The following is a 17,495-nucleotide window of genomic DNA, read 5'->3' on the forward strand; positions in this document are numbered from 1 at the left end:
AAGTTTAATCTTATATTTAAAAAAGTATTCCAAGCTGTAACATTCTTGTAGTTCTTTTCATAAACCACTGAATTTTGTTGGCAGCCTTTTTACAGGATGATTAAACATACTGAACCATATTGTGTTTATGATTGGGCATACTAAAACAATAATAATAACTTCTCATGACTACAACTATGATTAAATTGTCTTAACAATCCAGAATAATGCTATCAAACCAAAAAGCACATTAATTATTCCTTCTACCCATATATGCACCTCAGTTCCTCTGTGTGAATAACTTGAAGTAGCTACATTATCTTGCATTCAGTTGTATAAATTGTGTGTTAATAAACTGAGGTAGACTATAATATTGACGCATCCTATTTCTTGTTGTCCTAATATACAAAGTTTTTCAAGCATCCCCATTTTTGGAACAACAAAAATAAAAAATATTTTAATAATTCTCATTAGGAGCATCTTCTTCCAGTAGTCTTAAACCACTTTTGCCTCACAGGCTACTGTGAACACTTGAAGTTCACTCCTGGTGAACACTTCTCAAGCTTATAAACACAAGTGATTTACTTTCATATGTACCTAAATCATGGTTGAACCAGGGATATAGTAGCTATCCAGCCTGCTGGTTATAAGAAGAATTAGATACTGACTTTAGAATATTTTGGTAAAAACTTTTTTTCAACATACTGATGTTTTCCATTTGTAAAGAATGTACTTCAATTCACTTCTAATACTACTGAAAATAAATGAAGCAGCTCATTTATTTTCAGTAAGTATGCTGAGTTTTGTATGCGTGTGACACACACCAGCTACCATGCTATGAATTATGAGAAATATTACTTGATTTTTTCAATATAAATAAACAACATTAATATTTGAGACGGAAGCTCTGATTCCTGGATTCTGGTTTTAAAATAGATGTTCAAACAAATCTCATTTTTCAATCTACTGTAACTGCCATAAGTATCAAAAGATACCATAAAGATCTTCTAAAGATGGGACATAGCCATTAATTTAGCTCTATATAATAAGCAGGTAAGTCTACCAGTAATGATATGGAAAGACTAAAAAGGTGGTAATTAAAACAATATAGTAAAATTAAAAGAATAGGAAATATTTTATCAAAGTTTGAAGTCTACAGTAGTGTTTTGTTGAATTGGAATCTTTTATATATCAAGGTGCATTGTTTTAATTCACTCAGAAGAAAATATTTTAATATTCAACACTACCAGCAGAAAAGTTTGAAAACAGTCTCATTTAGCAGAATAAAATATTGCAATGGTAAACTGGCTACCTAAAGCATAAGCAAGCATATATATTTCCCACAAGGATTTTGAGAAGCTTGAACTCTGCATATCTAAAGTATAGCCTGCATTTATAATTAATAGAACTGCTCCTATTGGAGACATGGAGAGTTCGTGATGGCAGTTTCAACTAATAGCACCTTAAAAAAATGCATATGCCTCAGTGCAAATAAATTAAATTCGAACAATTCACTGTTGAAGTACATAATGCACAAAGATAAATAGCTCCTGGAGGAGCAGCCTCGCTGCATACTCATTTTAAGAGAAAAGAGAGGAATCAATTCTTCTAAATACAGAAAGAAAGTACTCCACTGATTCTGCAGAGCACCTGCATTGACAGAGTGTCCCTGAGCAAATAGAGGGATTTGTTAGTTTGTTTGCCATTGTGTTTTCAGTTGAAGGTGTAAACAAGTTTCTTTCATTATCATTGTTGACATTTAGGGCTACAGAGAGAAAAAAAAACCCCAAAAGGATCAACTTTTTGCAAAGTGGACCTAGAAACCTAGAGTATCCCTTCGTTTATGTAACCCCTACTAATTATAAAAGTTCAGGGAATGGAGGAAAATTTGTTAGTGATGTTCTGGTGCATTCTTTGCCATACTCTTGATAGGTATCAACAAAGAAATCCCAACTGGCTCTGAAATGTGTGGTAGGCATTAATATTTAGTGATGCCTGCTTGGAACAACCTTGAAGAGGAGCTAAAAAAAAGAACAGCAATATTGTAAAAATGGACAATGTAAATTAAGAACTGTGATGAAAGTCTCATGTGGGGTATTTTTTGAAATAAAAAAAAAAAAAAAAAAGAAAAGACAATATACCAGCAGGTGGAACACGCAATTACTTTCAAGGTTTCTAATGAAATGCCTTCTTTCTAACTCACACCTATCTTTGGATATAAGGAATGCGTAAAATCCCTGTTTCTTATTTCTTTCCTTCATCTTCTCTACTTGATGACCTTATAATTGGGTTTTTTCTGTGTTAAAAGTTTTTCTCTATTTCACTTTCTCTCTTTCAATCTTCCTTTTTCTGTAATGAATGTATTATACTTCCCTCAAATTTCAGTTTCTTTTTGTTTGCTTCACGTGCTTTATTTTGTTGAACCTTTGCCTTTTTCCACATCTGCTTCCCTCTTTGGCCTTCAAGTTTTCTATGGCTTTTTAATAGTTTTAATAAGAGTCTGACATGAGATAATCCCGTGGGCTGTGCATTTGTTGGAGCTGCACAAGTATTGGGGCTGCCATCTGACTGTTGGTGTTTCCTGTTTAGTGGCTACAGGGAAAAATAGCAGGCACATCATTCTGAGGCAGTCGAGGAGAGGGAGATAGGCCCAGTCAGATGCTGTTCACAAATGCAGAGCTGTGTCCTGAACTGGACCTCCCAGATTTCTCTTTCCACTGGGTCTCCCTGGCATGACATGGCTGTTCCAAGAACATTGTCTTTTAGATTCACAGAGCAGCCCTACTTTACAATCTCATACATATTCTCCCCTTCTGCCTTTCTCCAGGTGTAGTCCTTCATGACAAATCCTTCATATTACTTTGTTGACAAACCATACAGATTACTAAAAGAATTTCTTAAACAATATTTCTCAACATCAACTCATAAAGCCTTCCCCTTGCTAAGGAAAGCTGAACCTGGTTTGCCTGAAATGTTTGGTTTCTCTGACAATAAAGGTAATCATGTCACTTCCCTACTGCCCCCTGTACTCGTAACATTGTTCTCTGTCCCCCCTGTTCTCATAAATAACTTTCTGGTTTCCCTATTAAGATGTTCTTTTCCATAATCCCTTCCACTCTCCTTCCCAGTCAAACTTTCAGACTCTGGGTTTCCCTATTAGCCCACCCTATAGTTCTAGATCTTCTCTCTTTTCTGAAAAGTCAAATAGAACAGGATATACTTTTTCTGTGTCAATCAGCGCTGTATTTTAAAAGAGGCTGAAATACAGAGATGGGTTTTTCACAGCCCCTCAGCCATTTCCTAAGTAAAATCCTACCCCCAGACCTACAGGCAAAGCAGAAGCGCCCCTCTTTGCCCAGTCTTTTCCGAGACCCGAGGTTCAGTGAGTTCACCCGGCCTCTCTGACGGCAGCTACCCCGTGTAGGCATCGACTCGGCGGCCCGGTCCCCGCGGCAGGGACGGCGCTGGGGCAGGAGCCGTTCTGGGCCCCGCCAGCCCCGGCGGAGCGTCCCGGTCCCGCCCCGCGCCCCCGCGCCGGCCGCGCTCTCGGGGGCGGCCTCAGCCGGCCCGGCCCAGCCTCCCGCCCGCCCCGCCGCCGGCCGCGCCGCGCCCCGTGCCCGGGATGCGTCCGGCGGCCGAGAGCCGGCTGCTGCCAGGAGCCGGGGGCAGCCGGGCGGGCAGCGGGGCTCCCGCCGCCGCCGCGGCCGGGATCAGCTCCCGCTGGGCTGCGATGCGGAGCGGCGGGGCGGGCGCGGCGGGGCCCAGCGGGAGGGCGCCCAGGCGCTGAGGCGGGCGAGGAGCCGCCGGAGCTCTCCAGGGTGCTGGGCTGCTGCCCGCCCGCAGAGCCCCTCCGATGCCTCCGACACCGCCGCTCCCGGGCTCCGCCGCGTCTGCGAGCAGCATGGCCAGGATTCGGTACCTCCGCGCCGCTGTCTCGGGGTTTTATCTGTGGGAAGCTGCGGTCCTGCTCAGGTGAGTTGCTTTCTTTGGGGAACTAGAGGCGTCCCCCTTCCCGGGTGTCGGGCAGCTGAAGTGCCTGGGACGGGTGCGGACAGCCGCCGCGGTCACCGCCTTTCCTCACCACGGACGCCCGGCTACCTTCGGCAGCCAGGCTGTGGGCACAGAAACTAAATGCGTGAGCTCCACGCTTCCTGAACGGCTTCATAACACTGCACTGTCCCGAATCCCATTTTGAATTTTACAAGCAGGAGGTTGTGTACTTCCTTCACTTGCTCGCAGATGGAGTTTCCCTGTAAGATCTGTGAATTTTATAATTGCTTTTAGCAGGAATTGTAGCATCAACGATACTGAAAATTCTTAAGGTGCAAAGTGTCTATATGTAAAAGTTACGGAAGATGATCTGAGTTGGGAATATAAAGACTTCTTTATTACTGTCAGTTCTTTTCAGCAAAATGAAAATCACAGATTGCCTCAGAAGTCTTGTGCAGAAACAGAGAAACACTAGCTGAGTGTTTCTGAGAGGATATGGTCTACAGAAGTTCCCTTAAGAGGGAAAGATTTGCTGTGCTACTGACAGTCTACGATTTGTATTATGAAAGATGGCAACATATCCATAAATTATGACCTGAGTAGAAGACTGAGGTTCGTATGGCTTTCTCAGCCCAGCACACTCTTTTTAGGTAAAGTGATGTTACTGTATTAATGTAAGCATTCTTTTAACACGTAGCTCTGGAAGTGTGGTGATACCAGGCTAAAATGAACTTAGAAAGTTCATTTTAGAACCAGTATCACCACACTTCCAGAGAAAGAGACTTCAATGTCTTATATTCACTGCTGATGCAGTTAACCATGCTTGTTATCAACAAACATTCTAGCCCTGTATCACAATAAACAAACTATGGCATATAACATGACAGTGCCAGACTATTTTAAGAATCACATTGTTATTTAACAGACAAAAATCGAAACTTAAATTTGAAAAGAGAGTTTGGGGATTATACATGTAAGGGTTTTATAAATATGAAGTTAAGCCAGCAGCATGTATTCCCCACAATGATGGCACACTTCACAAGTGCTCACATGTTTATAGAAAATCTTTCAATTTTGAAGTTAATTTAATGATGTCAACATATGTAACATAAATATTTTATAATGCAATTTTATTGTAATTGTGCCAAAAGAAAGAGATTTTAAGAAAATTGGTCGCATGGTATGAGATTGACACTGTGAGGAAAGAGTCAATGCATGTATATTACACTTTAAATCTTGCAGTGAGTATTTAATGTTCAGTGTAGGTGACCAAACACTTGTGTAGTGTAAGCAATAAAAGCAGTACTATGCTATTTTTTTCTATTTCAATGTACTTATGGAACTTATTTCTCCTCTGCATATCATTCCATGCAAATGGTTGAATTGTTCATCCTTTATTTTAACAACATAAAAACATTTATTCCAAAGGGGAAAAAAAGCTATAAAGTCAGTTATGAAAGTCATAGAGGTATTTTTCATCACATAAATCTGTACCAATAATCTGAATTGTTTCCAAACATATGCAGATATCTTATGTAGCATAAATTCAAACTATTCTCTTCAACATCCAGATAACTGTTGTATTGCAATAACATTTTGCTTATAAATAGTCACTTTATGATAATGAACATGGTTACTGTGCACATGGGCTATATAGTTGGAGAAAGAGTTCAGAAAGCTGCTCAAAGTCCATGTTTATCTTCCATATCAACCTCAAGATAGAGACTGCTGATGACTTTAGGTCTAGAAATAATACATGAGAAACCTGAGCCGGTTCAAAACACATAGGAGTCTTCTCCACACTTTGAAAATGGGGAAAAAATGAAAAAAAATGTAAAATATGAAAACCTGTAAAATTCTCAACTTTCCTAGAGCCATTAATTCTATTTCTTTTCCAACTTAAGCCTTGTGAAATGATTCCCATTGGAGCAAAGGGAGCAGCGAATAGTAGAATGCTGCTCCTACTCTCTGTTAGACACAGACTCCAGCCTTAGAACCTGTGTAACACTTGATGGGAAGGTGGGTGTGCTATGGATTTCTAGGAACAGTCAAAGTGGTTTATTTACTCAAACACTTTGGAAGAAATGATGTTATCTTCTTTTACATTGTGCAACTTTGAAACTTTTCTGCTCTTCATTGAGAAACTAAAGGCTGTGTGAGAAAACTGAATGAAACTAACAAGAAAAGCCTTCATTATTTGTCCAGCAGCCCTGAGGCTATTTAAAATTAATGTTTAAATTGCATGCCTGTGAAGACAGGAAAAGAGATTGTTTTCAGTGTAAATTTGGACTGGCTATTTTAATGAGCAAAGTCTCGAGATGCATGCTTAACAAGAAGAAACTTCACCTGATTTATTTTTTTTTTAATAACTCATTCTTCATTCCACATCAAAAGATCCTTCAAATTGCAGTGACTGAAACAAGATGTATATTGGTCATTATTTGGTCTAATTATTTGGTCTCTGAAAGATGTAGGGAAAAAAATTAGAAGAGCAATGAAGCTGGGAAAGGGTCTAGAGGAGCAGCTGAGAGAGTGGAGTTGTTTAATCTGGAGAAGAGGAGGCTCAGGGGGGACCTTATTGCTCTCCACAACTCCCAGAAAGGAGGGTGCAGCCAGGTGGGGATCAGCCTGTTCTCCCAGGCAACAAGTGACAGGCCAAGGGGAAATGGCCTCAAGCTGTGCCAGGGAAGATCCACATTGGATACCAGGAAGAATTTGTTCCTGGAGAGAGTGGTCAAGCATTGGAATGGGCTGCCCAGGTGGGTGGTGGAGTCACCATCCCTGGAGGTGCTCAAGAAATGACTGGATATGGCACTTAGAGCTGTGGTTGAGAAGGTGTTCAGTCAAAGATTTTACTTGATCTTGAGTTCTTTTCCAACCTTAATGATTTCATGATTATCCGTAGTCTTTCATAGTACTGTGCATGTTTGTACTGTTATATCACAGATTACCACACATATTGATAATGTATTAATAGATTTTAAACCTGAAAAACAATGGTTAAAGCACATAACACTCTTGTTTATGCAATATATTTGAGGATAGAGAGAAAATCTATTATCAGACCCAAAATAAAAAAAAAACTCTTGCTTATTAATTTTACTGCCAGTCTGAGCCTGAGTGTGATACTAAGAGGGTCTGGGTGTAAAAAAGAGGCAAAATCTAGGGAAAATAATGTAATGTAGCCTTGAAATAACTGTAATTTACTATCAAAGAAAGAAAAAAAATTCTGAGATACAGTTTGAAGTTAAAATAATGTCTAAGACTGAGTATTCTCCTGAGTTTTCAATAAAATAATAGTGTTAACAAAAATTCCTCTGGATTTGCCTGAATTCCAAAAGGTCATGATGAAAGCAAGATCATATTTGTAGAGTAAATGCAAAGATCAGATTTGTGATCCAAAAACAGTTTCATAACAGCTCAGGAACTTTCACGGACACCAGCACTGATCTGTTAGAGCTATGCTGTAGGGGAATTGAAGGTATTTGCTTTTTCCTTGGAGGATGTAATCTATCTATTTTATATGTAGACCTGTGTATGAGGAAAGAACAGGATGAAAAGGTAGACTGCGCTGGGGAAATGCAAAATAGATTCTCCCTATGTGGTATTTCTTTATTTGTCTACATTAGCATAGACTAAGAACCGTGCTACAATTAGACTCTTGCCTCTTTCCTTGTTCTTTTCACTACTCCATTGAACTTACATTAAAGAAAACAGTATCGCAGACACAGATAATTGCTCTTAAAAAACAGATTTTTGTGGGAAAAACCTCCATGCAACCTAACGTTGGGGCATACCTGAGTTTAAGGTTAACTGATTTTGAAATTGTTCCTGCATTTCATTGCAAATTGATTTCAGGTGAATAGCTATAAGAGGCAGAAGTCATTATCCTTTAGGCCAGTATTAGTTCCTTCAAATAATGAAAGAGAAAAAATTCAACAGCTAAAAACTATTAATTCTGACATAGCATCACAAACACCTTAGAAAATAAAGATTTTCAGGTGCTCTAATGAAGCTTCAGTAGCTTATTAATATGTTAATAATTAGACCTACAATGCTACTCAAGAAATAAAAGTGTCCAAATCAAGATGTGAATAAAAGTTTGTAAAAGAAAATCTGCTAAAGCAAGATAACAGCACTGAGGCACAATGCCTTTCCTTGGCAGCCCAGACTTAATATGAAAGTTAGTTTCTGTGGAATAAATCAGGTGACAGACTCCAGGTCCCAAGAAAAGCACTTAGCACAGGAAGGGTAGGCAAGCTGGGAGCTCAGACTCACAGCAGCGCAGGAAGGAACAGGATTCTGCCATAAAAGTTTGCAATCCCACAGCACTTGTGCAGGAGAACAGTTCAGAAGTTCAAACTGATGGGCAAAGGTGGTACTGAAGAGGTATGCCCAAGGTCAAAGCCAAAGGGTCAGGTGAGCAGGTCAGGCTCACGAGGGAAATGATGAAGGTACAAGACTGGGTGAAAGCATGCTTGCACACTAGCTCATGCAGAGACCACGAGAATCTCCCCAGCATTTCTGAGGGTGAAAAAAAAGGAAAAGCAAACACAAGTCCTCAGAGAAGAGAGGTGAGCCCCTGCTGAGGGTTCTTCAAAACAAACCTCTCTGTTTCGAAGCTGAGTTACCAGAGCTCACACTGAGCCCAGTCAAATTCCTGTGATGAAGGGTCCTTCCAAAAGTCTAAGAGGAGAGCATCAGTACCGTTAGGAAAGCATTGCATTTTCCTAAACTCAGACAAAAGTGATAAAAAGGGGTTTTGTGACCCCTTATTTGAATATGTAATTCAAATGCTCTTGTATATCAGCTCTACCAATTTCTCTTCTATTTCAACTATACAACTGAAGACACTGAAATCCTTTTGTACCAAACAGGTACAATTTTTACTTTACATGAGTAAAAATTTGATTAGTGCTTTAGCTATCCATTCTTTATTTCTATAAAAATGTGGTGATTTTTCTAAGTGATTATCATCTTTATAATTTCAGGAAAGGATAATATGTATATATTTTTGTGTTTACAGTACTATAACCTTTAAGAAAATTAAATAATACAGAAATTTCAGTTAAAACCATGAATTTTTCAATTCTTACAGTGATAGTGACATTTTCTTACTTTTCAACTTCTTTTAATTCATTCCTAGCCAACAACAGAAAGCAAGTAATATTGTGAGATAAGTGCTGTGCTTCTGTATGATGATAAATGTAATAGCTCCTCTATAATATTAGTTTTGTCCAGGCATCCTAGAAATCATGACAATCAGAGAAAATAAAAATTTTTACAAGATTAGAGCTTCTTATTTTAACAGATTCAGAATACAGGCTTCAAATGACCTTACTGAGTATTATGTAATAATACCTATAGGGAATTATTCCTGCAAATCAGCTTTTCTCAAGTAATGAATGATGAAGAGCCCTTTTCTGTGGTGTTGCTTCTTGTCCTCTTTACTGCTTTTCCTACTAAAGTTCATGATGTTTAGTGAAAGAATCAGTGAAGGAAGATAGGAAATAGAAGATATCACTTTCACTGATAAACAGGCATCATGAATAGGTCACATAAAAGGCACCTGTTTGAGGATATCAACTACCAGCAAAAAGGGAACATCTCAGAGAGCAGGAAAATACACTGTAAAAAACTATGTTTAACAAGGATGCAGGACCAAAACAGAAGAATAAGAACATCAGAAAGCAGAATAGTTTGCACGGTAAAGTCAAGAAAAAAGGATGAGAATCTTAAAGACTATACTTTTTTCCTAGCATAGTTTCTTCTTTTTTATGGCTTTTGAGGCAATATTATCCTTTCTGGCTGTCCTTTCTGCCTTTAGATGGTATGGCAATGGAAGTGTAAGAAGTGACAATAAAAAGAAAAAATGAGAAAAAAACATAGGTGGTATGTATTTATATAAGTATAAAATAATGCATTTCATTATTACATTTCCAGCCAGATTCTAACGAATTGCTCCAACACATTATTGAATACAACAGCAAACAGGGTAACAACACCTGATCTACACTTAACTGGACTTTCCACATAATGAACAGAATCACAGAACCATAGAATCACAGATCACAGAATCACAGAATTAGGTTGGAAAAGACCTCTAAGACCATCACATCCTTTGAATGAACATCCTCATGTTAACTAGACCATGGCATTAAGTTCCACATCCAGTCTTTCATTAAACATCTGCAGGGACAGTGACTCCACACTCCAAATTTTTATACAATTTTTCCATACCACATACCACCCTGTTACTTCTCTGGGCTTACCTCTGGTGCACAAAATGAGTGGGGACAGCAGGGAGAGTCTGGGCTATTTCTAGGTAGGAACTTCCCTAAGGAAGATCAGTCCTCTTCAATATCATTATTACTGAAGTTTCTTTCTGGTGACACAAAATATAAGCAAAATGCAGTTTTCAAGGGAAACAGTTTAAGACCACAGAAAAGGTAGAAAATTTCCAGAATACTCTGGTCTGACATGATCATGGTCACTGATGGGGCATTGAAATAGTGGAGCTGCACAAGTCGTGGGGCTATGACTAATACAAATCAATGGTTAGAGGAGAAAGAATGGCAGCAGGTTATCCCGAGGCTCTTCTGGTAAAACAATAGAGTAGAACACAGGAGTACTAAATTTTCTCAAACAGTTCCTTAGGCTCAGTTAATTGCTATTAACCTGCATGGGATTCTTAGAGTTAAAACTAATTTAGGAAAAGTATCATAAGCAAAATCAAATCAGCTGTAAAATTTAAAGAAACAAACTAATTTTTTTCCTCTAATAAAATTCAAGACATAGTAATAACTACATCACTTACTGTCTTAATATTTTTCTCTGTTTTGCATTCTCTCTTTGATATAAGATAGATTTTTAAAAACATTTAATCTAAAAAAGGTATTGGCTTATGCTGCCCATCACAGCATTGCTCAAGGCTTCATATACTATGTACAGTTTACATTAAGACTCCACTATGTCTGGAGTTCGAGTTCCTTATAAAAAACATTCCAAATACCTTCTCCCTTTCTGAATTTTGAAAGGTAAAATGTGAACCTAATATAATCCTAGTATCTCTGAAGACCCACAAGTACCAGAACATGCAATTTTACAGATGATTTTTCTACAAAATTGGCTGTTAACAATTTTGTATGATTTTTACCAACACTTTAATTAATTTTAATTTCACAAGTAATCACTCAGCAGAAATACCTGGCTAATACAATTATATCAGCATGGTTCTCATAGGTTTCTTTTCTTTTCTTTTCTTTTCTTTTCTTTTCTTTTCTTTTCTTTTCTTTTCTTTTCTTTTCTTTTCTTTTCTTTTCTTTTCTTTTCTTTTCTTTTCTTTTCTTTTCTTTTCTTTTCTTTTCTTTTCTTTTCTTTTCTTTTCTTTTCTTTTCTCTTCTTTTTTCTTTTCTCTTTAAAACTATTATGATGTTACATCTTAGTGGGAGACTGCACTTAGGGACTATTTCAGGACTGATCTTAGGGACTATTTTGTGAAAAGTTGGTTTAAAATGTTCTGGCATAGAGTGGGACTCAATTTCTAAAAAGATCTTGAGTTTTTGTCCTGCTAAGTCTTGTAGTTTCATAAAGGGTTCAAAACTGCAGTGTCCTTTATGAGATTCAGAAATGCACAGGAGCCCATCCTCTGGGCTAGGTAGGCTAAGACATCTTCAGGGACCAAGTGAACTTGCAGGTCTGTGAGCAATATATGTGCTGAGTAAGAGTTGCCCTACTAGATAAAATAAACCTCACAAAGTGGTAAATTGCTGGCAAAAATAGAATAAATACCTTGAAATCAATCATGAATAAAGTGCTGACTTCACACAGCGAAGTTGTGCCTAACTCCTGTGTTTGAGAGTAAAGGTCCATTCTGTGCCTAAGTACATACATAGAATTTTGGGAAGGGATGTGCATCTGTGGGATGTTTTCCCTGATGCTGTTGGGTCAGATCCATTACCTCTGACTCAGCAGTATTAGAACTAAATTCAAAGTGGCCAGATTTCAGCATCATATCTGGAATATATCACCCAAAAGACTTTTTTTTTAAATCCATAGTGGATTTATTCCACAGTGCTTTATTCCGCTAGAAGAATTCTTTGTGGATTGTTTCTTTTCTTTCCTTTCTTATATTTTTTAAGAAGCAGATTTATCAGAGTTTGCTTAAACTCTTAATTTGCAAGACTTACAGTAGAATAAAATATCTTGTCACTTCCAGCAGTTCTTGTGCACTAAGAACTGATAGTCAAATGTTTTGAGCATAGTATTGCAAGTTTTTACCACACAAAATGAATATGAAATGTCCCCACTTGAGACAGAAATATGTGATTACAAAAACTACAATATAGCAGGGAACTGGAATAAAAAATACTATTTGGAAGTTTCTCCATATATGTGTTAAAATTTTACCTTTCGTCTTCAAAACTTATACCCAAATTCTAACACTCTGCAAATGAGCTCTCAGAATATCCCTCTCTCTTTACCTCTTTCTGTTGTTTCTCTACACATCTTCGGATCCAAAAGTGCTCAAATTTTCACCTGTGATCAAAATGTGAGCACAAAGGCACTTGTTCAGATTCCCTAAATAATGGTTAACAGAATGCTCTTTTTCCTCCTTTTCATCAGGGATGACTCCTTCAGGAGAAAATGGATCTTGCCCATAATAAAGCCTTTAACACTCTTTGGGAAGGAGGCAGTGTCCTCAATGCTTTCATGATGGTCCAGGGAAGGGGAGAGGGTGCTCTGTCTGGACCCCTTGCTCATCTGGTGAAGGATTTGTGAGGACAGTGGGGGATCAGCTCAGGTCATGATCCTTCCTTCTCTCAGCTTATTTGGAAGTTTTTACACAAAGTTCCTAATACTGGGATGATAATTTAAGTGCTGCCATAATGAAGACTAGAAAAGCAAAGACTGAATATGTATCTGAGGGGAAGTTTGAATGCCACTTTCTGTGTGTGAAAGAGAATGAGTGTAGTGGACCAGGATAATTTTGGAGGAAGCATGAAAGGCTAGCAGCACTTTTTTTTTTAACCTTCACATTATTTTCTCTGACTTATTCCGTAAGGAATATGCTTCAATGCATGCATTAGGAATGCTGGGTTCTGTCATTATGTGGCATGAATTCTGTCACTCTCATCATCACCCTGAAGCTCAACTCTGTTCTTGTTAAAGAAAGTCTTATACTGATTTATTACAGTGTTGATCCTGGATAGAATTAATAGAAAGGAAAAAATTACTTAATCCACATATCTCCTGTAAATTAACACGGTTGGTTAAACATCACCATTCCTGTCTCACAAAAAATTCCGAAGCTCTGAAAATATTTTCTCACTTTTTAATGCATTAAAATAATTCTAAGTTGCAGAAAGCAAGAAAAAAATCTCCTAATTGTTTGAGGAAGATGTTCAGAGTCTTTGAAAATTAGAACCTGAGACTCCAACTTCAGTTTCCATTGACATTGGAAAACTGATTGTTACTGACAAAACAGAAAAGACGCTGAACAATAATCCACCCAAGGCTGGCAACATTTCATAGGGCTACATCGAAACATATATGTTTCCTTTAAACTCCATTTCATGAAAACAGTATTTTTTCAACTAGAAATATTTTGTCTTATTTGAAAACTCTAAATTATTAGCAAGAACACAGATCTACGCTATAATTAGCTGACTAGTCAGAATAAACAATTTCATGAGAAGTATTTTGGGAAAATATACATTGTATAGTGAGTTTTCAGGCTATATTCAGCTCTTCTCTAACAGAACTTTTATCAAATTTATTTTAGAGAAAACAAAAAATATTCTAAACAGCTATCTCACATGTTCACTCAAGATCCAGGACGGATACAGAGCTTCCCTAAGGCAAACAGAATATTGTGTCATTGAATTGTGGTTCAGTCTTTACAAATCTGGAGTATTAATTCAAAATCAATTTTTTATCTAGTTTTGATAAACCTCAATTGTTTTATTCCAATGTAAGATTTTCTGACAAAATTTTTATGCATACAAAAAATTAAGAAGAAGCGCAGCAAAGAACCCATTTTTGGTTTTGTTTAGGGTTTACAACCCATAAAAGTCAATTTTTAAAACAAAATATAAAAAAGGATCAGAATACATATGACATTCTAATTGGCCATTAATTACGATTGCAAGAAAGATGTCTCTTCTGCAGATGTACACTTCAGTGAACACTGTTCTGGTTATACTGTTAAGAGCACAGCAACCTAATAAATGCAAAGCTGATGGGGCACTCCCATAATAGTTAAAAATCCATTAGAACTGAGAAACTCAGTGATAAACATCTCTACAATTTAAATGACATTTTGAAATGTATTCTAAACGCAGAATGAACAAAGCAGCTATACTCTGTAGAATTTTGTTTGCAGAATTCACAGGTTCTTCCTCGATCTAGGAAGAATTGCCTTGAGAAACAGCAGCTTACAGTCAAAGTCTCACTTGCATTAATTTGCCTTTCAGCCTTGCGTTGCCTCACTGCCAGCAGCTGCATTAGCATTAGCATCCATTATGGTGGTGAAAGACACCAGTCAGGGGCTGTGCAAGGTCACTTGGTTAGGGGAATCATGCCTTAACCATGGCAATAAATGTAATTATTCAACCCTGACAGCTTTTATAGAAGAATATCTGGTGTAATAACAGAATATTCGAGAAATTGTTTTACTTGGTCATTTTGCCATCTATCCATTATGCCTATAACTTTTCTGCATTATTTAGTGAATACATGAATTACTCTTTATAGTGAGATAATAATGCAAGTTCAGAATTCTAGAAATAAGTGGTCTACAGATTATGTAATATTTTTTAAAATATTCCATTCTTTTTAGCCAAGTACAATCTATCAAAAAAACCCAAACCAAACCAAAACAAAGTTAATTGAATTTGAAGAAGATTTAACTATTTTTAATCAACAAATAAAGTTGTCAAAATCTAAACCCATTCTTTGGGTCCTTGGAAGAGTGAGAGATTTGTCAGAATTTGAATATTTGAAATATTCTCTGCTCCTCTTTGAGTTAGCATTTTCCTCCCCCAAAAGTAGGCTGAATAAAATAAAAAATGGCAAGAAACTAAGACCTGAGTTTAGATAATTTATAAAAATAGGCTATACAACAGGCTAAAAGAATATTAAATAGGTTCTTCTGGGAAATCAATGAAAAATATTCAGAACGGAGTCCAAATTTATAAAATATATTAATTCATATGCTGCATTGCTGAAACTGGCAACAATAAACTTGTCTTATACAACAAGTCAAAATCACAGAGACAACCTGTAGTTTGTTTTATTCATATTTTAATGAAGATAGAAAGCCTTGCCCGTAGGATTATGAAGAATGCCGAAAATTAGTTTTCTTCTTTTACCCTAAGAGATTATTTTTCCTGAGGAAAGTCTAAAGCATTGTGCTTATATATATGAACTAAGTCACAAACAATAAAATTATATAAATCTAACTTTATCTAGACTATAATGTACTAGAATGATGATCATGACAGATCAACTTATTCAGAAGACTTTAAATCATGTTATTCTGTTTCTTTTCTCTCTGTTAAGATGAGCTGAAACATTCCACTTCAATCTAAAGTTTTTTGAAACTATAGTCCATAATTTATGTACTTCATGTTAACATGTGTTAACCATGTATTTACTTCAACAGCTATTTTACTTCCATTACAAACATGACTAGAGGAAGATTGTAGAACTGTATTAATAAATGCAAAAAAAAAAAATATGGCACCTTAAAGGTATCAGGAACATGAAAAAATGCATGTAACTATTGCCTAAGCTACAGGAGCACTAAAATTTAATGTTAATTCTGTAGCTGAAACAGAAAAAAATTCAAATCTAAAAGAAAAATACTTTTCTAATAGTTGCATTGAAATTCAATCCCCTATATATTTAATGTAGCTTTTATTTATAGCCACTAAAATAATAAAGAATAAATATTTAGTAAACTTAAAATAGAAAGGGTTTTTTTGTTGCACCTAAGTACTTTACTTTGGCTGAAAATGTGTCCTGATGCAACTCTACTTATCTCCGCAGCTGTGAAAAATCAGTAGAAAATCTAAATTTTACACAAAATATTTTAAATTTTCTTGAGGGCTTTTCTTAGAAAATACCTTTTTTAAGTCTTGGTGATACAATGCTTCTGCTCCTCTTAGTTGATGACCCTCTGGCAAACATGAGTTAAGAATTCTGTGTTTGTTCTGATAAAATTATCATTATCTAAAACATTGCAGGACATGAAAATCTGCATTTTCTTTGCACAAGGAACTGTCAATTTTATGACCTACAACAAGTAAAAGAGATTGCATCTTTAATTAGCAAGAAACACATTATTGTCAGTTTTAGCAGAAGTACAATGAAATGCACTTGCAATCTCAGTCTTTGTTAACACATTGCAAATTTAATTCTTTCTCTGTCATTTACTATCACTGGCTTTATTGTATGCCACCCTCTTCCACTATTCTTTCACCAGAGGAAACTATTTTTTGTCCCCCAGAATTAAATTAATTTATTCACCAATAAATCATTATTCAAATAGAGTTATTTTCATAATGGAATACAAAGGAGTTGGAAGAAAATTATCTCCTTGTATTAACCTTGAATGGTAGATGTTAACATTGTCTAATTCAGGCATCTCAACTAAGAGTTCAGTTTCCCTGAGTTCACAGTACAGATAATGTAAAGAGCTTGTCTTCCAAGGATAATTCAGAGGAGGAGATGAATTTTGTATTTCGTTTTGTTTCTCAGAAGAAAGTATCTCTGTGTGAGCTAGAATGGAGCAGCAGTGACAGATTATTTACTATGTCACTTTCAGTACTGGGTCCATGCAGCTGTGACCCCCTGACATAGCTCCTGGCCTTCCAGAATGGCCCTGGATTTTCATAAATAAATATTGCTGATGAATGGCCTCCAATCAGAAAAGTCTGTTTGTCTTTTATTTTTTATGAAGCATTTTAATTTATTTAAATTTAAAAAAATAATTGCTTAAAAATTTTTATCCTGTCTTCTGAACTCCCACACCACAATATTTGCTAATCTTTAAGGTTTCCAAATTTAAAAATCTTTATTGCAGTAAACCATCGAGACTTGTCCTTCTCTCCTGCACAGCTATCTCAGTCAGTTTAAACACATTACACCTCAAAAGAATATCTGTGTCATGCCACTTAACTGAACAAATGCATTTCAATGATAAATGATGCAAAAGTTTAGAAAAAGCTTAGCTTTATCCCAAAAAATAAAAAAAAAATAGTATTGTTTATGTTTTACATTAATGGATTACATTTTTTGGTGTAAAATTGAAAGCAGTTTTTGTCTTTCTAAAGAGAGCAGAGTTTATTTCTGTAAAAACAAGGAAAACACTAATTTGGATCAGCTTGAGGCCTTCAGTAATCATTCCTGTTATATTTTATTTTTTTATTTTAAGATATAACATGCTGGAACATTCTACTGTCAAAAAGTTATTTTTGTTCACGTTTATGCACCTCTTGACTAATGTGTGCAAATTATGCTTA

The 17,495-nt window shown here is 36.6% G+C and overlaps 1 protein-coding gene across 3 annotated transcripts in view; it reads left to right on the forward strand.

Moving 5' to 3' along the window:
* The first annotated feature begins 3,748 nt into the window (after positions 1-3,748).
* The window catches only part of GLRA3 (glycine receptor alpha 3), an 85,554-nt gene continuing 71,807 nt past the window's right edge, over positions 3,749-17,495 (forward strand). The window contains exon 1 of one of the 3 annotated variants that reach the window (XM_063156180.1): positions 3,749-3,951. In XM_063156180.1, coding sequence (XP_063012250.1) covers positions 3,833-3,951 — 119 coding nt within the window. In that variant the 5' untranslated portion in view covers positions 3,749-3,832. Of the gene's footprint in view, positions 3,952-4,487; positions 4,620-17,495 lie in introns of those variants that run through there. The other 2 variants (XM_063156182.1, XM_063156181.1) reach the window with 2 other exon arrangements.

This window comes from Melospiza melodia, chromosome 5 (genome assembly GCF_035770615.1).
Source record: "Melospiza melodia melodia isolate bMelMel2 chromosome 5, bMelMel2.pri, whole genome shotgun sequence".
Taxonomy (NCBI): Eukaryota; Metazoa; Chordata; class Aves; order Passeriformes; family Passerellidae; genus Melospiza; species Melospiza melodia.